Genomic DNA, 25,152 nt, shown 5'->3' with positions numbered 1-25,152 from the left:
ACAAGGGAAGCCAACATTTATTGGCCTCTTACTTGCTATGCATTGTAAACTGTTCTACGCACTTTACATGTATTATTAACTCACTTAATTCTCAAAAAAGCTCAATTAGGCGGATGTTCTCCTCCTCATTGTGCAGGCGGAAAAACTAAGGCCCAGAGAGATGAGGTCACTCAATCTAGTTCCTGGATTTGTGTTCTATTTCTCCCAATTTTTATTTATTGACTTTAGAGAAACATCGATCTGATGTTCCACCCATCCATGCATTCATTAGTTGCTTCTTGTATGTGCCCCAACTGGAGAGCGAACCCACAACATTGGCATATCGGGACGATGCTCTAACCAACTGAGCTACCCAGCCAGGGCCTGAGTTTGTGTTCTTAATCACTACCCTCAACTGCCCTCATGTTAACTCCCTACCTAGTTTGTTGAACAGACCTTTGAAACAAACACAAAACTTGGGCATAGAAGTAATGTTGTAGAGGACATAGTTGGCTTGGAGTATGAGTAGTTGCTTCATTTCCATTGGGAAAAAAACACAAATTGGCCCAGAGAAGTGGAGTTAGGAGGTAACCAGTCACTGAGCACCTTGAGATTCTCAACTCAGCCCCCCCTTCTGAATTCTGCCCACAGGATACAAGCCCTAAGGGGTTTGGCTGGAAACCTGCCTGCTCTATGCAGCCTCCTCTCCAGCTACACAAGTCCATTTTCATGAAAATGATACTTTCCTGCCACATCTTCCTTGGAAATGCCAGGACATGGACTCTGCGCTGATGAGGCTATTTGGGGAGCACTGCTGGGATGTCGGTAGAGAGTCTAGCTCACACCGGACCCTTGTTATCTGAGTCCCCTGACCTCCGGGTCCTGCCTGGTCTTGTTTTCCAGAGGCCAGGCCTCTCTCCCTCTGGAAGGATGGGGCACCACCCAGAAGCAATGATGACAGTGCTCAACCCGCACAGAACTAGTTTATTCAGTAGTATGGGAAAATGAAAAAAAAAAAAAAAAAAAAGCACAAAACCCTACGATATTTACAGTAACAATCAAACTGTACAATCTGATGGTTAGTGTCAAGTTAGCATCCAGCATCTTTGTACTTTTTAAGTCAAGTCATCAGTAGTGAAAACCAGTGAAATTTTTAACCCTTCGCAGGAATTGCTGAGGGGAGGGGTCAGGGGGAGAATCCACGGCAGGGAAGCCAGAGACCAGCCTTACAAATGAGCAACAGGAGCATTTTCACCTGCTTCAGAGGAAAGTCCGTGACAAGTCTGGATTACATGCTTAGCATAAATGGTGAGTCAAATGAACAGCAGTTGGCAAAACTGAGGAGGGGGGGAGGAGAGGCAGGGAGGTGACAGCCTGGAGCAAGGGGAAGGGCCTCAGGCCCCATGCCAGGACTGCTGGGTACACACCCAACCTGTAACAGCCACATAAGACCCCCTGGGACCGAATACGAACCCATCCCAACACAAAAAAGCAAATAAATAAAAACTATATATTAACTCTCTCTTCGCAGGGAGCTGGGGTGGGGGGAGAAGGAGAGAGGAACAGGACCTGGTCCTTTGAAGAAGAGAGCCAATTCCCAAAAGGGGTTAAAAATAGAACATGTCTCAGAGGCCAGAGCAGGTCAGAAAGTGGGGTGGTCTGTCTGATCTTGGGGGGTGGGTGAGTGGACCCCAAACCCAGACTTGTGACCGGGGCTGGGAGCAACTGAGCCAGCACTATATTTACTCTTCCCGTCCCACCCACACAACAGCAAAGAAGCGCAACTTAACATGACTGGCCTTCCCCACGTGCGGGTCAGGCAGGGAAATGAAGCACTTTTGGGTCAGCAAACTGAGCAAACACCTGGGCTGCAGCACATGGCGGGAGTCCAGGAAAAGGAGAGGAACTGGGGTGGCCCGGCCGCCGCCCGGGGCACGGGTTCCCCTCAAAATGTGTTCATGCAGCATTTGGGGGTCCGGGGGCACTGAGTCCTTCTGCCCCCTCTCCGGACGGGGCTTCTTCAGTTCCTGGGAGGGGTGGCACAGGCGGGGTGAGGCGCTCCCTCTGCACTGATGCCCTCGCCATACAGAGGCCCGCCCAGGGCAGCCCGCAGGGTGCGGCGCCCTCGGTTCATGTGGCTTTGTCCTTTCCTTTTGGTGATGGCAAATGAGGGGCAGGCCCCCCAAGAGTCCCTCTCCTCCCAGAGGCACAGCAGATGGGAAACCGAGGAGAGGCTGGGGAGCATCCTGGGAGGTCCTATCCTCTTTGGGAAGGGAATGGGGAGTCAGTTTCCAGCATATAAAAAAAATTAATCCCTGAAGTCATGAAGAGTGGAGATCCTTTTTTAAATTCTTTTTTTTTCCTCTTTTCTGAAAAACTTTGTCTTGGAGATGTTGGCCCCGGGGGGTCCAAAGTGCAGTGAGGGGGATGGTGGGGGAAGGAGTTGGCACTAGATGGCCTTGGGTGGGGTGGGTGCCCCTCCCAGCAAGGCCCAGGCTCCTCAGATGGACGTTTCATCGCTGCTGCGGGCAGGCGGGCAGGCGGCGGGGAGCGGGGTCAGGATAAAGCACAAGACAGGAGTGGGGGCATGAGTGCCGCTGGGGAAGGCAAGGGAGCCTCAGGGTGTAGGAACCACCGGCCCAGGGTTAATGCAGGAAGTTAAAGAAGAGAAATCTGGAGAGGCAGGAAAGGAAAGTGACAGAAAAGGCAGACAGAGGATTAGTTGGAACAGAGGAACAGAGGAGACAGCGAAAAGCTTCCACCAGAAGAAGGAAACAGAAAAGCAACCCCAGCTCCCCACCCTCCCTCACTTTGCCCGATGCCAGGATGCCAGGTTGGGCTGACCCCACGTGGCGCTGTGGGTTGTGGGCATGTCGCAGTGAGGGAGCTGGGCCACACTCCGCCCGCTCGTCCTCTGGCTGCCAACCAGAGCAGGCTGGGGAGGCCAGGAGGCAGCTGAGCCCAGCCGGGGCCTCTGCACCCTGTCCCGCTCCCCCGGCCACACTCACTCGGAGCCTGAGGAGTCCTCATCCACCGTGCCCGCCTTGATGCTCATGGCGATGGGCATGACCCCGTTCAGCTGCTCCTGGAGACTCTGTCGGGGTGGTGGGCGGGGAGGGGGCCCTGCCCGGCTGCCCTCGCTGGCTGAGGAGCCCCGAGAAGACGCCGTGCCCTGCTCCAGGGGTAGCCGTAGGAGGCTGCTCTTCTCGCTGATGGTGGGCAGACACTTCTTCTTGAGGATGCCTGTGAGCCAGGGGTACAGGTGCCATGAGAAGCAGGTGGGGTGGGAGCATGGGGCTGCCCTGGAGCCCCACCGGCCACAGGGCAAGTTGAGGTGTGAGGTTGCCCACTCACCTTTGTGAGGTTGGGCAGAAAGGCCTGGAAGGGGGCCCAGGGACCCCTCCCAAGGCAGGGCATCTCCATTCTCCCGAGGCCGCTCCTCAGAGGCCCCATTGCCCCCATTCTCCTTTGCTGTGATCCCAAAGTCTGGCCAGGGGACCTTTCCGGGCCCCGGGCCCACATCTGGTGGAGGAAGGAAGTAAATGAGTCCCAGAGAAGATAGGCAGCTAAGAGAGTCACCAGCCTCGCGCTGCCTCCCAGGGTTCCTAGGCCCTTTGCCCTCCAATTGTCCCCAAAGGCCACAGCCCTGGAGCTGGCCCACCCTTGGGTGTGCTGTGCAGGGGCAGTCTCTCAGCCCCGGGCCCCAGCAGGCTGTCCCAGCCCGGCTCTCCGGGGAAGGCGACCGCCGCCTCCTCCTCTTCCTCCTCCTCGCTGTCGGACGAGTGGGTAGAGGCATAGGAGCCACTCTGGTCATCTTCCAGGGACAGGTCACTGTCTGAGTCTGTGTCAGGATCTGGGAGGTAGGAGGGAGATCACAACTGGCCCACCTGCCTCTGCTCACTCTCAGCAAAACCCAGGCAGCTGCACCACCACCCCCAACTAGCCATCAGGGGCACCGGCCTCACCATGCTGCTGGTCTTGACCTTCCAGGAATAGGCTGCTTGGGTCCCCCAGGCCAGGGGGCCCCGGACCAGGGTTCAGTGTGGACTCCTCCCTAAGAAGACAAGATCATGCTAGAGGGGTCAGCCTGGCTCCTTGCCCAGTGTCCCATTCTCCTGGGTTTTCCAGTTCCTGCCCTGTGTCCCTTACTGCTTCTGACGAAAGTGCCAATGGTGTCAGCCACAGTGTGCCCTCCCAGCAGCTGGATGGCCTGGCTCTTGCATGCACAGTGCTCTTCTCCCTTCCCTGGCCCTCCCATCACCAGGGCTCACCTCAGCAAGAAGGGGATATAGCTGGGCTGACTCTTGCCCGAGCGGCTGGCACTGTGCAAAGAGCCAGCTGAGTCTCCGTAGGGCTGGTATAGCCGCCCATCTGCATACGGGCTGGGGCAATTGTAGGACTAGGCAGGGAACAGAGAGGTCCATAAGTGGAGGAGCATCATGAGGTGGTTCTAGGCTTGAGGTGGAAGAGCGGGGGGGAACCTGCCCTAAGTTCTGCCTCCCACACCCCCAGGGCAGGAAGAGAGAGGCCCCACATCTCTGCTGTCCCCCATCGCAGGGCTGAGTGGTGCCATAGCTGTGCCAGTCCTATGCACTCCAAGTGCCCTGGACTCGGCTGTATAAGGGCTTGTTGGTAAAAGATGGCACCAGGAACTGTCTCCTGGGAGCATCCTGGGAGACACAGAAAATTTACCAGGAGTCCCAGGGGATTCTCAGGTATTGGGCATTCATGACCTGATTACCTGTCTTGGCTACTTCCTCACTTCATTCTTCCAAGCTCCATGCCCATCTCTCCCAAGTCAAAACCCTCCTCCCCATCCCTCAGGTCCCCCTCTCCCCAGGCCACACATACCACTGCCCTGGCCCTTCCTCCTTCCAGGAAAGGATGTAAGGATGGAGGAAAAGTGGGGCCAAAGCACAGAAAACAGGCTCCTTGGGCCTCTCGCCTCTCCCCTGGCCCCTCAATACCCCTCCACCTCCCTGAGCCCTCGTCCCCTCACCGAGGTCAGGGTAGACTTGGTGGTCAGAGCAGGGTCAGGGCTGGGCTTACGGCTGCAGGCAAACTTGAGTGCTTTCCGGACCTCCTTGCTAAGCACCACGTAGGAGAGGAAGATGAAGGAGCCCTGGAAGGCAGGAGGCAGCAGCTCAGTGTTTACTGCAGCACCCACAGCCACACTTCCCCTCCTGTCTCCACGGGGCTCCCACAGGCATGGGCTGGGGTGGGTACCTGGATGCAATTGCAGGCAGCAAAGAGGTAGTGGAAGAGGAGGGTGTCACTGTTGACCGAGAGCAGTGCCAGCAGCCACGCGGCACTCAGCAGCAGCAGGACAGCGAAGGAGGGCCTCAGGCCCGAGCTGGGGGGAGGGGCGGGCCGTGAGTGGGGCCATGAGGCCTCCCACACCGCTGCCCATCCGCTGCCCATCCGCTGCCCAGGCACCCACACCCTGTACTCACACAGGGCCCTTCTTCTCAAAGCCCTGCCGATGGGCAGCACAGGAGGCCCGGGCCGCCAGGATGTAGAGGAAGACACTCATCTAGCAGGGATAGGGGAGGCATGAGGGGGATCATCAGGGGACAGACAGCTTCCACCCCACAGGGGAAGCCTCAGCTGTTCCTAACGAGGATCCCGAGGACCCACTCACCCCCCAGCCCACTTTCCAGCACTTACCGAGACAGCGAAGGCCACAGGGCCAGCGAAACTCCAGATGAGGGTATCGTAGATGGAGAGCCAGCAGAAATCGGGGTTCCCATAGCCTTCGGGGTCCAGGCCCACGGCTAGACCTGGGAGCACGGTGACAGCAGCAGGGAAAGGAGGGTCAGCACTGGGAATCAGTGAGGTGGCGAAGTGGGCTCACAGGGCCAGGCACAGAAAATGACTGCACCATCTGTCCATGCAGTCCTCTCCAGAACAGGGAACCATCCCCTGGGTGGGGGCTTCAGGGGCTGGGTTCAATCAGAAGGACACCTATGGAGAACCTGGCATGGGGCATTGGGATGTGGGGCCTCTGGCCCTGGGACACGGGTGGGGAGAATGTGGCATGACAGTGGCCTATGAGGGGATGTGGAACCTCAAGGCCCAGAATGGGGTGGGTACCTGTGATGAAGGCGGGCACACCCCAGCCCAGCATGTAGTAGAAGCGCATGGGGCCCGCGTTGACGTCGCGCACCTCAGTGAGCGCCCGGTACAAGTGCAAGGCCTCCAGCAGAGCCCAGGAGAAGGTGCAGAGGAACAGGAAGTGCAGCAGGATGGCAATAACTGTACAAGTGAACTGAGGGCCCCAGCCAGTCAGCAGCCAGGCACCCCCAGAGTGTGGCTTCCACAGAGGGCGAGGGCCTGGGTATTGGGAGGGTGTGGGGGTGGGAGGGTCTGGGCAAGAGGAAGGTGCTTCTGGGGTGCTGGGGAAGTAAGGGGAGCTAGAGAAGGGGAAACTGCGGGCCAGGTCCCGGGCTGGGCTCCCTATCAGTTACTGCTGCAGGAGCAGGGTTGAGAGTTGGGTGGGGAGGGCTCATAGGGAGCCTGGGAACTGAGATTGCTGGAAGCTGGGTGAGAAGGGACATCTTACAGGAAGGTCAGCCTGGTTGATTCCCAGGAGGAAGACCAGCTGAGCCAGGCCCAGGGCGGCAGTCAGGTTCCGTCGGATGCCGTGCTGGTTGGAGCGCAGGGCACGCAGGAGAGTGAGGAAGAGGAAAGTGAGCAGCAGGGCAGCCAAGGTGACCCCTAGGGCCACGTATGTTAGTGTCTTCAACGGCAGGATCTCCCCATTCTACAGGGTGGGAGGCAAGGGGCCAGGGGAATTAGGAAGAGCAGGGCCTGAGCACCCAGCACAGTGCCCTGGGCCCCTAGCCCCGGCTCTGCAGGCACCCCAGGGTCCAACCTCCCGTCGGGACACGTCCATGAGCACAGCGAAGCTCGTCATGTGGTTGCACTGGCAGCTGACGTGGCTCTCGTTGCGGAAGACGACTTCGCAGCCTCGGGCTGACCAGCCGCCTGTACCACTGACCCTGCAGGAGGGAGGCAGGGTCAGGAACCAGGAGGATGGGGTGCCTAGGGGCCCAAAGCCTCAGGGGGTAGGGCACTGCAGGCTCACAGGATCGAATGGTTCCAGAAGACGCAGATGGGCTTGGTCCGCTCCTCCGTCTCCAGCAGCCGGAACTGCACCGTGACCGGCTTGTCCAGGGCTCGGGGCAGAAGCTCTTCGTCGTCATGGACGCTGATGCTCACCACAGGCGTATTGATGATGGGGCGTTTGGGAACCCTGATGGGGGTGGCAAGCAGGCACACAATCACCACTGTAGTTATGTGAAGGGGGGGCACCCCTCATCACTGAGACGCCCCCAACCCCTAGTCCTGCTCTATACCTCAGCACTCACCCACACCCCAACCCCCATCCCCTCCTACTCCTTGTGTCCCCAAATGCTTACCTCAGACTGCGCTTGTCAGGGTCATAGTTATGGGGCAGCAGCCCGGCCAGTGTGCGATAGATGATGACACTGGCCACGGCCTCACCCTGGCTCAGCTCTGGGTGCCGCCGCTGACGCCGTGCCAGCTCCTCTGGCTCCTGGGCCTCTCCGGGGCCCGCAGGCCTGACCATGGCGGGTGCTTCTGGGAGAGGAACACTGTCTACTCAGCCGGGCACCGCAAGGACACCCCACCCTGGCCCCTGACCCACCCGTAGGCCCCCACTGACCTCTGAAGACAGACTCAGGCAGAATGACCGTTGTCTCAAGGTCCGGGGGCCGCTCCCCCCTCAGCGCCTCATAGCGGGGCAGCTTGGCCCCAGCGAAGTTCCCCTTGTCCAGGCGAACTACGGAGATGACTAGGGAGGGGTGGCAGGTCAGACCACGGGGGGGGGGGGCGGGGGTGCAGGCAGGGTCCTAATACAGCCAACCCTTGCAGGGACTCTCCCCATAAACCCTTCCCTGCCTCGGGCAGCAGTCTCACCGATGTTGGGCGTGACAATGGTGAAGGGGCTGAGGTAGGTGTGCCGCATGTTTTGGGCCAGGGCACTCGCGTAGGCCTCATAGTGCTGGAGCAGCCAGGCTGTGCCGCCCTCCGTCTGCTGGATCAGCTCCCAGTGCCGCTTGTTGGCTGCATCCAGGAGGGCGCTGCCCACCCGCAGCAGATTCTGGGGGCAGGTATGGTCACGGTGGGCTATGCCAGCAGTCCCACACCTCTCATCCCCATGACCAGGCTGTGCACCTGGGCCCATTCAATGTACTACACGCCGATTCCTCCCCGCCCTGACACTGTGGGCAGAGAAGCCTGGTCAGACCAAGCCGCAATACAAATGTTCTTTTTATGGGCACCCTGCTACGAAAAGCATTGGGAAAAGGTGTTCTAAGTCACCCACATGTGGAGCCACGGCCCAGGAGATCTCATGGAGGTCTCATGCCAGCTGTGAGCTGCCCAAAGGCAGGGGTGGGGAGCACTCCTGACCCTGCCCTCAGGTTGTCAGGAGCGGACTCACTCACTGAGACCCCACCTAACTGTTAGGCACCCCTGTGCCCTCTGAGCCCCACCTCAGTGAAATGCACATCCTGTGTGGCCGACAGCCCAAAGCCCCGCTGGGCGCTCTCATGAGCCAGCAGCCGTGTGGCCAGCTGGTAGGCCACCTTGACGTCACTGCCGAAGTAGCCAGCTGTGTGCTGTGTGGCATTGCGCAGAAGCAGGGCCAGCCGCTGGGAGCGCCCAGAGTCCAGGCCTGACTCATTCCGCTGCAGCCGCTCAGCCTAGGATGGAGCCAGAAGGGAGGGGAGGGCAGGGGGTCAGCGTAGGAGGGTGGCAGTGAGGTACCAAGAGGGCAGAACTAGAGTAGAGGGGCCTCAGCAAAGGGAAGAAATGGCTTCTCCAAGTGGGGGCCTCAGGAGGCAGGGGCTGGAATTCCAGAATCCATTTCTCAAAGTTGGGTGGGCCAAGTGAGACTGGGCGGGGGGAAGAGGAGAGAGGAGATGGGGATGGAGAGGTTCACTTACAAAGCCCTTCAGCTCTGAGAAGGTGACTGACGTGCAGTTGAAGAGGTTTGGGGGCAGCCACCCCCTGTGCTCATCACAGTGGCGCACAGCAGTCCCTGGAGGAAGGAAGCCAAGAGGGCTGCCTCAGGGAGAGACCACAGGAGTTCTACTAAAATCTCATGGGCTAGAGACAGAACACAGGCAAACAGGGCCCTGCCCTCCTGTAGCCCAGGTAGAAATGGAAAGACAGGTGTGCAGAACACTAAAGCCAAAGCCTCTGTCAGATCAGCTCAAACAAGGGCTACAGGAATATGGGTGCATGGCCTCCTTGAGCCCCACCGCCCCAGTGTCGCTGTCCCTCTCCAGCCACCAACTTCTGCTCTTGGCCACTCTGCTTGAGAACTCTGTTCATCATCAATCCGAGGAAAAGCACCAACCCCCACCTGGGCTGGGTCCCCTGGGACAGCACCCAACATCCACTCCTCCTGAGACTATTTGTCTAGTGGTAAAACTCCAAAAACAGCTGATGAGTTCCGGCTGAGAACACTGTGGGACTCATCTTTGAATCCCAGCACCCAGCCCTGTGGGGCACACTGCAGGTCTCTCAGCACTTTTGTTAAGAATCCAAGATGTAGGCGCTCTTCATCTGGGCACCCTTGGAAACAAAGGAACCATGATCCGGGGAAGAATAGGACATGGAATCTCCAGGGCCTAGAGGCCAGAAAGGGGGTCCCAGGATCTACAGCAAGGGGTTTTCCGTCCCCACCCCACCCATGAGAGGCGAAGTCCTCCATACCACATTCTAGGCCTCCAGCACCTACCAAAGGAGCCTCTGGGGCAGGGGGCAGCAGCAGGCAGCCCAAAGCGGGTACGGGGCCACCAGATCCCAGCCTCAATGGCCCGTGGGCAGCTGTCATAATTCACTGCAGGGAAGCACACACGGTCACCTGGAAGCAGGTCTCCCCCTGTAACTCTGCCCAGCCCTCCCTCAGCATCCTCAGATCTACCACCAGGGCCTGCTCCTGGCATCCCTGGGACACCAGGACCTGGCACACAGTGGGAAGGGCCACCCACCCATCAAGGGAGCCTCACCTTCACAGCCATTGGTGGTGACCTCAGCAAAAGGGTTGTCACAGCGGTCGCACTGGCGCCCAATGACGCCTGGCTTGCATGGACACTGGCCGTCCTCAGAGTCACAGACTCGGGACAAGGAGCCTGTGGGGTAGCAGTCACACAGGAGGCAGGTGGGGCTGCCAGGGGGCCGGTAGTGGTTCTCCTGGGAAGGAGGGGAGAGAGGGTTACTGGCTCAGGCTCTTCCCTGGATGCTCATGGATCCTTCCAGCTGTGGCCCCTCTGGAGAGAGGTTCCCTGTCCTCAGGTTCCCCGCCAAGAGTGTCTTCATAAACATTTAACAACTGGCAATAATTGGGAGTTTAGCCCATCAGTGAGACACCAACCAGTCAGAACAGGCAGCAAATAACCAGTCCAGCTGGCCCAGAACTCACCAGTTAATTATTGGTCCCGGGTCCCCAAACCTCCCAGACACATGAGGACAAAGAATCCACTTGCCCATCCCATCTCTGCAAGAAGTATTTGCCCACAGCCCCCTCAAGGGCCCAGGAAGTGTAGAACAGAGGTCAAGGCCTAGGTCAGAGTTGTCACCTTGCAGTGGCACTCGCCGCTTGTCTTGTTGCAGTCTGGGTCGAAGCCTTTGCTGACATCACAGTTGCATGGGCCGCACGTGGGGTGTCCCCACCAGCCTCGGGGGCAAGGCTGGTCAATCCTGCAAAGAGGGGCCGAGGTAGGCATGAGCTCCCTCTGACATCCTTGCCTGGTATGGCCTTGTGTGGCCCTTCTGACCATGGCTGCCACTTAGCAAGGTTCTCGGTGCTCTGAAGGAGACACCAGAGATAGGCAGTAGCCACTGGGCCCTGCTACTGTGTCCACTTACCTGGTCTCACAGTACGGCCCAAGGTAATTTTGGAGACACTCGCAGGTGTAGCCATGGGGGGCACTGGGCTTTCGGGTACACGTGGACTGGTGCTCACATGGGTTCAGGTCACACACATTAGTACAGTTGTCACCATAGTAACCTGGGACCAGAACGACGGGAGAGGCTCAGTTCCCATCCTACCCCAGCACTTTCTTCAAACCTACATTCACCCACCTCCTTCCACTGTGAGCACCGTACCAGCTGGCTATGGCTTTGTAGTGGAGATGAGGCTCAGAGATGTGATGTGATTGGCCCCAGGTCACACAGCAGAGCCAGAGTGAGACCTCAGGCACCTACTAACCTGCCCCATTTCCCTGGATCCCTGGCTCACCTGGATCACAGCTGCAGGAATAGCTGTCCCAGTCATCGCTGCAATAGCTGTTGGTGGGACACGGGTTCGAGTCACAGGGATCTGGCAGACTACAGCCCGGCTCCACATTGATGCTTTCCCCGCGGCTAGGATCCAGATTGCTAACACCCTTGGGTGTCTCGCTCACCCGCACACCCTGGGAAGGACAGGGGCAGTGTAGGCCCTCTGTGAAGCAGGCCACCAAGATGGTGGTGTTGGGCTGGGAAGGCTGGGGAGGGTGCTCACCTGCAAACAGCCTCGGAAGCCTCGGGCCACACCACCGGCTGTCCCAGGCACTCCTCCCACTGTAATGTTGCTCAGGTGCAGCCCGTGTAGCCGGGGGCCCAGGTTTCCCTCTACCCGCTGCTGCCCATAGTCAAAGGACAGGATGGCATGGCCAGGGCCCCCACTGGCCCCGAGTGCCAGCTGTGCATGGTGCCAGTCACCGTCATTGGCCCGGCCTGGCTCCAGGCGGAGAGAGGAGGCCTGGAGCCCCGTACCTTCCACACTCAGCACCACGTGGCCCTCCCGCAGCTGGCATCGGGAGGAAAGAAAAGAGGGTCATCAGACCACCTTAACTGGCTCTTCTTCCAGCCCACTGTCCCCCTTCCTGGACCACCAAACCCATCTTGCTGCCCCTCTGAGGCCGGAGAGGACAAGGTGTTATTTCTTTCAGGCCCAGTAGATGGCAGCAGTGACCCACCAAGCCTATCCATCTGCCTTTTCATTTCCAGGAAAGACCCTGCAGGGATATCTCTGACCACCCCTGGAGCTGCAGCAGCCCTAGCCAGGGTCCACTTTCCCCTACCCCTCTGTGCATCACCTGCAGGGTGATTGTGCTTCGCCCCCTGGTGACAGCCTGCAGCAGGACACCGTCGGCCTGGCGTGTACGGAACATGAGGCTGAGGTGCCAGGGCTGGGAGATGGGCAGCGAGAGGCCATGCCAGGCCACCAGGCTACTTCCCAGGTAGCGCTGTGGGTTAGCCATTTCTGGGGAGGCAGATAAAGGCAGACTGAAGGGCAGAGCAGCCGAGTGCCTCAGGAGATATGATGCTCAGTGGTGGCAGCTTCAGCTACGTGGGAGGCAGAGCACCGCCTCTCCTAGCGCCCGCGCCCTCACCAGCCCCGCCCTCCAGAGCACTAACCTTCCCTGGGCCCGCCCCACACTGTGCCCAAGCCTGTCTATCACTGGGTCCTTTGTCTCCTGTGTTACCCTCTCAGGGCTCTGCCTAGACACGCTTTTCCACCCACAGCCCAGCTCAGCTGGGCCCTGCCCTGTGCCTTTCCCTGCCAGGGCTCCCAGCACTGTTGACAGGTCCTGGGCCTCGGCCTCTCCTCCTACCCTGGGCACAACTTTTGCCCCCGAAGCCCAGAGGGCACTCGCAGCTGAATGTATCCCATTGGTTCACGCAGGTGCCCCCGTTGTGGCAAGTGTTGCTGTCGCACACGTTCTTCTTGGCAAGGCAGCCTGGGGTGGAAAGCAGGGGGTTCAGGTGGGGGTTCTGGGGCAGTGGCTGGAGGGGCTTTGAGACCCCACATGCAGGTATCCCCTGACCAGGTATTGCCCCTCTTCTGTGCATGGGGCTCCTGGCCTTGCCCCACTCCAGACTCCCATACCAGGCACGGTGCCATTGTTAGCGATGAAGTCGGCCATGTCCACATGCCGGCTGTCCACCTGCAGGTTCCTCATGCAGCCCACGAAGTGCCGCGTCCGGACCGGGAAGCTCTCAGGCAGGTCGGGCACCCCTCCCAGAAGCAGGGGCCCTGTCAGATCCAGAGACCTGGGGGAGTGACAACGGTGGTGGTGACGTGAAGTAGAATGGGCAGCTTGTGGCTCTTCCTTCTCCCCACACCCTGCTACCAGGTCACATAGAGGAAGGGCGTCAGTGTCCAAGGGGACCCACAGACAGAGCCGTGCCAGGGGGAGGGGAGGCACACCCACCCTAGAGCTGTTCTCACCTCATACCCGCCCCCTCTCCACACCAATCCACAAGGCTCTGCTCTAACCCCCCAATCTTGCCTGCTCCCACCCACAGAGGGCTGAGCAGGCTGGGGAAGCAAGGTGAGGGCAGGCCCCCATCTGGACTGGTTCCCATTTCAGGGCCCCCTCACCCCGGCACCTGGCTCTCTCCCCTGCTTACTTCTTGCTGCCACCTTGGGTACCCTGGGCAGCACAGGAGTAGTTGCCCAGCACAGCTCCAAAGCGCAGGGCCACCCCTGTGTCGCAGCCATCCACGGTCACCACAGCCACCTTCTGCTCTGATGGGCCCTGGGGGAGCCCTGTCTGGCCCAACAGTGGCTGTGGATGGGGAAGGGCAGAGAAGGCAAAGAATGGGCAAGGAGCCCACTAGGTTCATGGGCCAGGCACAAAGACCAGCACACACCGACATCCCTTTGTGTCCATATGTGTGCACACACCTGACTTATGAGCTTAAGTCAATGTCCATTTGCATTTGGCCAGCCTAATGGAACAGGGAGCATCTAGCACTACCCACTGGAATGGAAATGCCCCAGCAAGGTGGCAAATGCCCACCCCCTCACTCTCTTTCAGCCAGAAGTGCCATGACCCACCCCCTAGAGGCAGTGCCACCCAGGTCTGGATGAGCACCTGAACCAAGGACAGAACTCCCTCCAACTCCCTGACCTCCTCGCACACCCACCTTATTGTAGTACTTCAGCTGTACTGTGTGCCACTGGCCATCACTCACCCCTCCGGGCACAAATGGGGACACAGTGGTGGTCGACTCCCCTACGGAAAGAACCCAGGTGAGCTGGGACACCAACTGAGGGCTGGGAATGGGAAGGGATTGCTCATACTTGGTCCTGGGCTTAGGTTTGACTTGGGGTCAGGGGCCGAGAGGCATGAGGTCTCTGGGAGATGGGCAAGGACCCAGGGCAAGCAGGTCACCTGCAGAGAAGGTAAGCTGGACCTGCTCCTGGATCACCTCGAGGGCCACAAAGTCATGCTTCTCATTGAAGCGCCCGTTGTACAGCAGTAGCCCATCACGCTCCTTGGTGGCAAACCTGTGTGGGAGTTGGGGACAGGGGCAGGGAATGGGGCACCCACTGGGATGCCAGCACCCCTGCCATCCAACTAGCCCTGGATCCTACTCAGTACCATCCAGGGGGCTGACACCTTGGCCAAGGACATAGACCATGGGGCAAAACTGTGGAAGATGAGCCCAAACCAGAGCCAGAACCAGAACCTTGGCATCCTGGTTCCCCACCCTTGAGGGCTGGGGGGAGAGTGATAGATGGACCCTGGTGGGTGAGGAAGGTCTGCTGGCAAAATGCACAGGCAACTCCAAGAGCACAGGCCTGGTTCTGCCAACAACCTGCTCCGAGCACTTTCACTGCCTGCCCATCACCCCCCCAGGCCCAGCCACTCACGAGAGGGCCAGGGTGAAGTGGAAGCGCTGGCGCAGGCCACGGAAGGTGATGAAGGAGCGAGCAGGGAAGCTGCGTGTGGTCACCTGGCAGTAGGGCTTCTCGAAGTCTCCAGATGGGCAGTCGCACTTGAAGCCGCCTACCAGCAGGTTGACACAGGTGCCCCCGTTCTTGCAGACACCTGGGCTGCAGCGGCCTGAGCGGGCACTCACCTCACAGTGCTCACCTGGGCAAGAGGGAAAGGCAGAGTGAGGACCAAGTCCCTGAGAGGGGGTGGGGGACTGGGACTCCTCCCCACCCAGCAATACCTCCCAGTCTCCTGTGACCCCACAATACTCCCAAACTCTCCCAGCATCCCTCTTCTGCCTCCATATCCTCAGAAACCCCAGCCCTTCCCGGTGCTGTACCTGGCACACTGGGCCATTCTCACCACAATCCCATATACCGCTCTCCTGCAAGACCCCCGAAGCTCCCAGTCCCTCCCATACCCCGTTTGGGCCTCAAGAGCATAGGCTGTGAGGTTCCTGACTATAAGGCCCAGGTCCTAGTAGCCTTTGGTACCAAGCAAGCTTGGAGGTGTTCTAGCCCCTGTAGGGGTGAATGTGCATGGAAGGAAGGGCCTGCAGGTCAGCATGAAAGCTTGTGCCAACCCCCTCCCTCCCTCCCTCCCCCCCCCTCCCTCCCTCCGAATGGTGCTTTTGTCCCCTTCAGGTGCCAAGATCAGTTTCCCTCCCTGGGGATCAGACCAGGCTTCCACTTGGATTTGTTGGAGTTCTGGGGGATGGGGGGAAGGTAGGGACTCCCCAGGAAGAGGGCAGGGAACTCCCACCCTGAGCCCTGGGGTCCAGACTGAGGACCTCTGTGCCCTTGAGAGATGCTAAGTTCGGAACAGCTCTGGGAGCAGGCCAGGATTCAACGGAGGAGCTGAAAATTCCAACGGGAAAATCTACCCCTTTCTCTCCCTTCCCATTCCCAGATTCTAGAGATAGGTTCTCAGCTCCTGTGCCTAGTGACTGGCTCTTGTTTCCATGGAAACTGTTGTTCGCTTACTCTAAGCCCCCTCCTCATCCTCCTGGACAAAGACTCCGCTCCCCTCCCCCAAGCCAACCCCCCCCCCCCCCCCAGCAGCAGCTGAGAGGAGTCAAGTCTGGGAAGTTCTAGGCAGGAAGATGCAGCAGCGGAGGTGGTGGCGCCTGCCTGCCACTGCTGGCTGAGCCCTGGGCATGGCTCTGGAGAAGGGGGAGCCAGGCCTAAGGCATTGGGAAGGAAGGGCCATGGGGGAGAGGTGAAGGGCTGTCCAGAGGAGAAGTGAGAGCCTACCAGGAGGGGTCAGGAGCACAAAGCAGGGGCCGCCAGCAGCGACTGGGTCACGGGTCAACAGGGAGGCCTCCTGGTTGGGACCCTCTTTTATGCACCTGGGCAGGGCGGGGCTATTCTGCTCAGGGTCACACAGGTGCAATGATCTGAAACACCCGTATCCCCACACCCGAGCCCCTCCGGTGTTCCCAGCTCTTCCTGCCTTCCCCTCAATGCCTGGGGAGAGACACACTTGCTGCCGCTCAAACCGGTCACTCACTCAGTGTGTGTGGGGGGGAGATCAGGGTGGAGGCCCAGCCTCACCTCTAATCAAGCTTCCGGGTGAGACCTGAAGCAAGTCACCTATCTCAGTGTTCCCTTCAATCACAGCCAACGTTTTCCACAGGCCGCTCTTCCCATGTATTAATCAAACTAATCCTTGCAACCTCCGCACCATGTAAGATCAAGCATTTCCGCTTTAAAGCACTGAGGCACAGAGAGGTTAAGTAACTTGCTCGAGGACACACAGCTAGCTGGGATACAAACCCGAGCAGCTTTGGCTCTAGAGCTAGTGCTGACCTCAGTTACACCACTTGGGGTGTGGGTGGGCGGTAGAGAAGGGGTCCCTTTTCTGCCTTCCCCAGGAGGTCGGTGTAAAAGAGCAAGTGGGGCCTGTGACTGGTCCAGGGTAACCTGCACCTTCCTCTGGAAAGGCACGAGGTGGCAGCCCCGCCTCCCGTCCCTGTCCCTTCCCCCTCCCCCCCCGCCCCTCCCCCCTCCCCCGTCCCTTCCCCCTCCCCCTCCCCCCGTCCCTTCCCCCTCCCCCCCCTCACCCGTGTAGCCGTCGCGGCAGAGGCAGGTGTAGCCGCCCTCGCGGCTGCGGCAGCGCCCGTGGGGCCCGCAGGGCCGCGAGTAGCACAGGTCCACCTCGGTCTCGCAGTAGTCGCCCGTGAAGCCCGGCGGGCAGCGGCAGCGCAGCCCCCCGACCGGGTGGATGGGGCGGAAGAGCACGGAGGAGGAGGCGATGAAGGGCGCGGAGGAGTCGAAGCGCAGCACCGACACGCAGCGCATGTAGTTCTCGCAGGGCTCGCGCAGGCAGATGTTGTCGTCGAAGGGCAGCACGCGCTGGGCCGAGATGGCCGTCAGCAGGCTGCGGTTGAGGTACAGGCGCTCCTGCAGGTCCTCCGAGGGCAGGAAGGGCGGCCCGCCCCCGGGCCCCGGCGGCTGGCCCACCGACAGGCTCACGTTGAGGATGTGGCCGCCGGGGGCGTCCGTGTCCCGCTGCACGTTGAAGACCACCACGTGGTCCGGGGGCGTGGCCAGCGTGGCCGCCACCGCCTGGATGAACAGGCCCAGCAGCGGGGACAGGAAGCGCTCGGGCGACATGTCCTCCAGCCGCAGGGTGATGCTGTGCGTGAGCATCTCGTCCGTGATGATGGTGACGCGCAGCGCGCACTGGGCGGTCACGCTGTGCACGCCATCTGCAGAGGGGCGGCGACACGGGTCAGGACCGAGCGGCGGGAATGCAGCCGCGCGCGCTTGCATTGCTGAGCCGACAAGAAGGGACCCCCCTTTTTGCTCACTGGGCATGAAGGTGCCCGAGAAGATCTGTCACCTGCAGGCAGGTCGCTCCTTGAGGATCCGCCCCCAGAGGCGCGTAGGGGATTCGGTTTTCAGAAGTTCTCTTTCCCCACACCCGCTGGTGTGAAGCATGGCACAGCTTTTCTGTGCACCTTTCCCTACCCAAGCCGTGGGTCCCGCTCCCTTACACCAGACGCGGGCCTCCCTGCACGAGAACTCTGTTTTGCCTTTTTTCTTACCTCCCCTACAGGACCAGAGCACCATAAGAGAGCCACAAATATAATCCTCCCGCCCCCTCAGCCTCTATATCTCAATGCCAATAACCCTGCCCCTGCCTGTGCCTCCCCCCTCCTCCACCACAGCGGAGGGGGGGGGGATGAACTGGGTCAGTGGGCCACCTGGTCTTCTTCCCACTGAGTCCCATGGCTGCTTGGGCGCAGGCCACTATCTCCATGGCAACACCGGACACAAAGCATTCTTCCCACCCCACTCTCTAGGCTGCTGAGGGTAGCCTGGGGGGGCTCCACCCCAGGAAATCCAGCTGAGCCACCTAGCCAGTGGCAGCAGCACCCACTGCTCTGGAGACTGGGGGGGGGGGTAAAGATGGAAAGGCCTGGGCAGCTGAGACCCTAGAAAGGGCCCCATTGAGCTGAAGTCTTCTCTGGACCTAGGGCCTCTAGCTACTCATTGCCCACTTGGCTCCTGGCATGACACCAGGATGCCTGCCACACACTCATTTACAAGCAGCTAAGTACTAACACACTCTGCTGTCTCACTCCAGCCACACTCCCTAAGCCAACAATGCCATACACAGCTGAATGCATAGATACACGGGAATGGATTTCATTTAGCTCAAAAATGAAAGCTGGAGGTCAAGGGGAGGGGGATGGCTTGGCAAGGTTATAAGGAATATTCATATTTATATTTATATTTACTACAATGTTCTGCACGTAGTGGGAGTTTGGTAAATATTAAGATGTTGATGAGAATCTATTCAGCCTCCATTGTGAAGAAACTTGTCTTTAAGACACAGCAAGAGGGGCCCTGAGTAGATATAAAAAAGACTCCCTAGCAGGAATGGGGCAGGAGATGATGTTTCTGGGGTCGGGTGAGAGTAGAAGAGTAGTCTACGAATAGACTCTGCTTCTCTGTCGTACCTACTCAAGGTGGCTGACTACACTGGGTGGCTCAGCTGAGGCTGGGAAGGCCATCTCAGCCACCTTCTCAGCCCACCACCCACCCGTCCTCCAGCCTCGTGGCTTGAGATTTTGAGGCCCGCCTGCTCTCACAGCAAGCCTGTTTATCACCCACTCCTGCTCCTCCCACTCTTGTCTCAGAGGCTGTTCCTTCCTACCTGGCCTACCCAGCCACCTAAACTCACCTATTCTGGGAAACCTGCCCAGATCTATGACCTCTGGCTCTACTTTGCTCCCTCTTTCAGAAGCCCCTGCACTCAGGTAGGGTGCTGCCACAGGACTCGTGTGTACCTGGGGTCTCCATCTGATGATTCCTTGAGGGGATAGGCCCTCCAGGCAGAAAGAAGCTCAAGAATCTACACAGGGTGCTCCTAACTGATTAGGGAGGGGAGGGGACAGTCAAGGCCTAGGAGCAAGAGAAACCTCACCACCACTCAGCCCTGGGAACAACCACTCCTCCCTACATCCCCCCTTCCACCATCCCAGGCCCCGCCTATGCCCCTCGCCCACTGTGTCTCTGTTGCTTCCCATCTGGTCCACCATCTGTGGCCACCTGCCCCCTCTGCTATTGTCCCCCATCCCCAGCAGTTAACCTACTGCTCTCCCCTCCTTTTTTGTTCCTCTCCCCTGCCTTGACCTGGGTTGCCCCTCAGGTGCAAAGGCAGTGGTGGGAAAAGGGGTGGGAGGTGCATTGCCTGAGCCATCCTCCTGGGCACAAAACACTTAGGATGGCCTCTGACCCCAGGAAACACTACCTGTGCCCAGAGCCCAGCCAGTCACTCCTGGAAAAGTGCCAGGTCCCAGACTGTGGCAGAATCAAACTCCAAGTCTCTCTTCCCCTGGCAGATGTGCCAGTGGAGTTTGTAGGCCTGGAGGAGGTCTGCCACTCTGTGAACAAGCCATGGATAGGAGCTCCTGGGTGCCCTAGCAGAGTAAGAAAGAGGCAGGGAGAATCTGGGCTCCAGGACAGCCATCGGCCCAGGCTGGGGCAGCTGCAGCCAGTGGGCACAAGAGAGGGGAAATCAGAGAGGCAGAAACATGGAGACCAAACAGGGGAAGACAAAGGCCCAGGAAAAGAGCCAGCAATGAGAAAGTGGGAAAGGAGGAGAGACCAGCACAGGAGAAGGGGAGAGGGCACTGGAGAGGGGCAGTGCAGAAGGGCCCCCACGGGCAGGGGCGGGAAAGAAAGAAGAGACAAAGAACAAGAGAAGGAAAACAAAGGGGCAGTGGGAGTCAATTCCCCCTTACCCCAGCCTCCATGAACTTTGGGGTTGCCGTGGTGACTGCCTCCAAGGGTCAGAGCTGAGAGGAGAGGGTGGGGCTAGGGCTGGAGGGCCAGGGAGGCCTTCCCCTCTATCCCAGGGGAGCCGAGGTCTGGGGCTGGCCCTGATAGGAGCCCAAAGTCTGGGTTGGGCCTCCTCTGCCCCCATCCCTCAGTGTCCTGCCACACTCACCTAGGGCAGGCTGGGGAGAGGACAAGAAGGGGAGGCTGTCCTTCCCACTGCCTGGCCCCCCCGGAACACAGAAGGACACAGGACATAGGAACTCCAGCCTCCCACTTCCTCCTCCTGGAGGGGAAACTGAAGCTTCGAAGGCACAGAGCCTCGTCCATGACCTCTACAACTCCCACACCCTGGCTCCCATGGCCACCAGAGGAGTGGGCAGGGGAGGTGTTTGTCCAGGAAGGAGCATGATTTGGGAGGAGTCTGAAGCCATGCCCTGTGTCTCTCTCCAGCCTCTTCCTCCCCTTAGGCCCAGACTCCCCTCCCTGATGTGTCTGGAGTGGGGGTACATGATCGATCCATCCCCAGGGTGTAGCTAACAACGGGTCCTCACAAGGATCCCAGTTGTTCCCAGGCTTGGGGAAGGGACTCAGCATTCTGGGGCTGACCCCTCCTTGCTGATGGTGCTCACTCCGCAGAGCTGATAGAAAAGACACAAGGCCGCCCCCACCCCAACACTCCTCCCCCTACCCTTCTGTCCAGGGAGTCTACAGGCTGAGCGCTTGGCCAAGCAGCAGGAATGCCCTGTCTGGGTCCTGGCCAGACTCCCACACTCCAGGACTCTGTTCTCTCGCCACCAGATCAGGGGGCTCTGCCCTCAAAGGTCATCAGTCCCCTGGCTCATCCTGGTCCCCACACCCCATTCCCAGGGCCCAGGCTGGTCACAGCCAGCAGGGATGACCTGGTGTCCTAAGAACAGCCTATGGGGTGGCCAGGGGGCCCAGAAGGTCTCAGGCTGCCCTGGATTCACTACAGCCCCTCCCCCAAGTCGGACCGAACCAGGGCCTCTGACAGTGGGGTCTGTTTGGACAGAGACAATGAGCTCTGGCCTTACTTCCTGTGGGAGCTCTGAAGGGGGAGTCAGGCCGGGCCCTTTCTGCCTGGAGGGAAAAGAATGCTTGAGACAAAGTCCCCCTCAGCTGGTGTGCGGCTCAGCCGGGAGCCAGAAGGGGCCGAAGAGGCCCAACAGCAGGGTCCTGACCCTGTGGCGTCAACCCTGTGCTCCCATCGCCCTCAGCTGTGTATGAGATCACAGGAGTATCCTGCTGGAGTGAAGGGTGCTCAAGGGGCCCACTGGCCTCTCTTCCCCTCCCCCAGCTCTTCGGGCCCCCCAGTCTTACATGCGCCTTTTTTCACAGTTCTTGGCAGCCACAGCCAGGGCAGCCTCGCAAGACTTCCTGCAGCACGTCATAAGCTGGTAGGCAGGGGGCAGCCAACCGAAGCTGCCCGGCTCAGCCGGGGCGGCTGTTGGGGCCTGCACTAGCTGCCAGGACTTCTGGGGCTCCTTCCCAACTGGCTTCTGCCCCTCAACCTCTGTGCCAGGTACCAGGCCTGTCCCCACCCCCAGAGTCACCTGGGACCTTCCTTACCTGACACCAGCACACTCATGATGGCCTCCAGAGGCCGGTTGTTGTCCAGGGCCCGGCTCAACCTCAGCTCCCCGGTGGAGGCATTGAGCAAGACCAGGCTGAGTTCATTTCCCCGCTCGAAGCTATAGGTCAGGCTGTCTGAGATGTCAGGGTCATGGGCAGGCACACGGCCGATGGCACCCCCAGGGAAGCTGCTGGAGCGGTTGGTGACATAGTTGTTAAAAAGGATCTCAAAGTTGCCTAGTACCGGCGGGTTGTCATTGCGGTCAAGCAGGCGGACGTGGACTGTGGCCCGGCTCACCAGAGGAGCTGACGTGGCCTGGATGACCAGGATGTATTCAGGCCGGTCCTCATAGTCCAAGTCCACCAGGGCAGTGAGCTCCCCAGAGAAGATGTCCAGCTGGAAGACCTCAGGGATGTTGCCCTCTACAATCTGGTACATGATCTGGGCATTGGTGCCTTCATCCGGGTCAGTGGCTGTGACCCGGGCGACGGCCAGCCCGATGGGGCTGTTCTCTTCCACAAATACATCAAACTCGTCCTGCTCAAAAACGGGTGGATTGTCATTCACGTCCAACACAGTGACCGTCACTTCCATGGGTGTGCGGGCTGGAGGCATCCCCTTGTCCACTGCATATGCCCGTAAGATGTACTGGGCCACATTCTCACGATCGAGCCTCCGAAGTGTCCGCACAATGCCGGACGTGGACTCTACGATAAAGTCACCATCGCCATCATCGCCCCCTTGAAAGGTGTAGAAGACCCTGCCATTAAGGCCAGAGTCACGGTCCGTGGCTGAGATCTGCAGGACGCTGGTGAAAGGGGGCACATCCTCATAGATGCTGCCCTGGTAGGAGTCTCGTAGGAACTGAGGGGCGTTGTCATTCACGTCATTTACCAGGATTTCCAGGTAAGTGGTGTCAGACTTCTGGGGAATGCCATTGTCCCGGGCGGTGATGGCCAGCGTGTAGGATACCTGGTCCTCATAGTCTAGCTCTGCCTGGGTCGTGACAGCCCCTGTGTCTGCATCGATCCGGAACTGAGGGATGCTATCCTCCATAAAGTAAGTGATGCGGGCATTCTCACCCGTGTCTTCGTCCGTGGCACTGATCAGCACCACCGTGGTGCCCGCTGGCCGGTCCTCGTTAACATTCACCGTATAGTGGGAGCTCTGAAAGACTGGACGATGGGTGTTGGCATCAGTGACGTTCACCACCACCTGTGCTGTGTCCTGCCGCGTGCCGTCGGAGGCAGTGACGGCCAGCACATACTGTCGCTCGAGTTTGTAGTCCAGGGGCAGAGCGAGGGACACCAGCCCACCACCACTCTGGCTGGTGATGGAGAAGCGGTTCCGGGTGTTGCCACTGGTGATCTGGTAGGTGATAACGCTGTGGGCATCACGGTCCACGGCCGACACAGTCACCACACTGGTGCCCACGGCTGCATCCTCGTTGAGCCGCACCGTGTACTCTGGTTGGGTAAAGGTCGGGTTGTTGTCATTAACATCCAGGATGGTCACGCTCACGCTGGCCGAGGCAGTGAGCGCCGGGGTGCCATGGTCTCGGGCTTCCACCCCAAAGCTGTAGAAATCAACTTCCTCCCGGTCCAGCTCAGCAGCCACGGAGATCCAACCTGTGCCATTGTTGATGGTGAAGGGGAAGTCCTGCCCAACCCCGGCGAGGCGGTATTCCAGGCGGGCATTGTCACCAGCATCAGCGTCAATGGCCTGGACATGGAGAACCAGGTAGCCTAAGGGGACACTCTCCAGGACAGTGGCCTGGAAGGGGGTGCTGACGAAGATGGGAGCGTTGTCGTTGATATCTAGGACCTGCACTGTCACCAGGCCAGAGACATTGGAGAGTGGGGGGCGGCCACCATCTTGTGCCCGAACCCGTAGGGTGTACTCCTTAGTCGTCTCATAGTCGAGCGGGCTCACCACATCCAGAGCCCCAGTCTGGGCATCCAGGTAAAACTGTCCCCGAGCGTTGCCACTCATGATGCTGTAATGCACCAGAGCGTTGCTGCCCTTGTCCCGATCTGATGCTGTGACTCTGAGCACCGGGGCCCCTGGGGTCACATCCTCCCGCACCTGGACCACGTAGCGCTTCTCACTGAACTGGGGCGCATTGTCATTGTCGTCCTCCACGGACAGGAAAACGGCAGCTGTGGCGCTCCGTGGGCCTGGGTCCCGACCCTGGTCACTTGCCTCCACTGTCAACTGGTAGGATTCCACCTCTTCCCGATCCACGGGGCCACGGGTCCGGATCACCCCAGAACGGGGGTCAATCTCAAAGACTTCCGAGGGGCTGCCCCCAGGCCCCTCCAGCAGGCGATACAGAATGTTGGCATTGGGAGGGGCGTCCCCATCAGTGGCTCTGACCGTGAGCACCTCATAGCCGACCTCCAGGTTCTCCCTGAGGCTCTCCTTGTATTCCTGCTGCTCGAAAACAGGGTCGTGATCGTTGGTGTCAGTCACCAAGATGGTGAGCGTGGCCAGGGCACTGCGTCGGGGCATGCCGTGATCCTGGGCCGTGACCCTGAACACGTGGGTGCTCTTGGTCTCCCGATCCAGCTCCTCGGCTGTGGTTACAGCGCCGGTGATCGGGTCCAGGGAGAAGAAATGGTTGGAGCGGCTGTCGAAGAGGGCATCCATGGTGTACTCCAGCCGACCTGCCTCGCCCTCATCTGGGTCGATGGCCCGCAGGGACGCCACAGGGGTACCTGCTGGCTGGTTCTCGGGCACGGTGGCCTGGTAGCTGGGGGGCTGGAACTGGGGGGCTGTATTCACATTCCGTTTCCGACGCCCGCCGGTGGACTCTTCTGGGGACCTCTCCCCTGCCCTGAGCCCTGGGGTCTGCCCCAGCTTGCAGGACAGGCATCTCAGCCGCGGGGCCTTCAAGCACGGGTGCTCACGGGGCAGGGTGAGCTTGCCCTGCGGGGAAAGGTGGCCTCCAACGCCCAGGAGGCGACAGCTCCAGGGGCAGCCTTCGGGGGCTGGCGGCAGGGGGATGTGGGCGCCGGATTCTGGACACCAGACCCTCAGCCCATCGTGGTGTGGCACCAGATGGCCGGTCAGCTCGGTCCCCGCATCCCTGCAGCGGCTGGTGTAGAGCCAGAGGTTCGAGTCTGAGGCCGGACACAGCCAGCCCACCGGGGCGCAGGCCCCCGAGGAGCCGCGTCCTCCGGTCCCCAGGGAACGACAGGGCCCCAGCTGGTCTCCCAGGAGCGGCGGAAGCAGCAGCAGCAGCAGCAGCGGCGGCAGCGGCGTGGGAAGGGGGGTGCGGGCCGCCCGGCTCCGCATCGCTCCCTGCGCCCGGCCGGCCGGGTCAGCGGCGGCGGCGGCTCCACCTCCGGCTCCTGCCGGCCCCGCCGAGCCTCATGCCCGGGCCGGGGCGCTGGTCCCCGGGGGCCACCGCTGCGCCCCGCGGGGCCTGCGCCTGGGTGCCCCGGCGGGGCCGGCGCTGCGCGCTCCGATGCGCTCGGGCTCCCGCCGTTCCCCGAGCCGGGCCCGCGCCCGGGTCTCCCCGACCACCCTGGGTGGGCGCTGC

At 60.1% G+C, this 25,152-nt stretch overlaps 1 protein-coding gene across 2 annotated transcripts; it reads right to left on the bottom strand.

Moving 5' to 3' along the window:
• Positions 1-946: 946 nt before the first annotated feature.
• Positions 947-24,905, bottom strand: CELSR2 (cadherin EGF LAG seven-pass G-type receptor 2). Of its 2 annotated transcripts, none has more exons than XM_087827919.1 (34): positions 21,605-24,905; positions 16,789-17,436; positions 14,663-14,885; positions 14,181-14,296; positions 13,933-14,021; positions 13,414-13,571; positions 12,890-13,053; positions 12,615-12,740; positions 12,096-12,262; positions 11,519-11,806; positions 11,255-11,429; positions 10,882-11,023; positions 10,593-10,713; positions 10,023-10,206; positions 9,752-9,853; positions 8,952-9,046; positions 8,499-8,708; positions 7,921-8,104; positions 7,667-7,795; positions 7,401-7,581; positions 7,067-7,234; positions 6,854-6,980; positions 6,542-6,742; positions 6,073-6,247; positions 5,647-5,759; positions 5,433-5,512; positions 5,206-5,332; positions 4,979-5,101; positions 4,251-4,378; positions 3,945-4,033; positions 3,641-3,832; positions 3,334-3,501; positions 2,988-3,222; positions 947-2,501 (listed from the first exon to the last, which is right to left on the bottom strand). In XM_087827919.1, exons 1-34 carry the CDS (start codon positions 24,903-24,905, stop codon positions 2,480-2,482), a joined length of 8,751 nt encoding a protein of 2,916 aa, XP_087684045.1. In that variant the 3' UTR covers positions 947-2,479. The 2 variants fall into 2 exon arrangements, with proteins under 2 accessions (XP_087684045.1, XP_087684046.1); XM_087827920.1 differs by having other exon boundaries at positions 947-2,498.
• Positions 24,906-25,152: the final 247 nt, after the last annotated feature.

This window comes from Miniopterus natalensis, chromosome 19 (genome assembly GCF_054644295.1).
Source record: "Miniopterus natalensis isolate mMinNat1 chromosome 19, mMinNat1.hap1, whole genome shotgun sequence".
NCBI lineage: Eukaryota > Metazoa > Chordata > Mammalia > Chiroptera > Miniopteridae > Miniopterus > Miniopterus natalensis.
The sequence above is the reverse complement of the archived record's forward strand: the minus strand, read 5'-3'. Positions and strand labels throughout refer to the sequence as shown.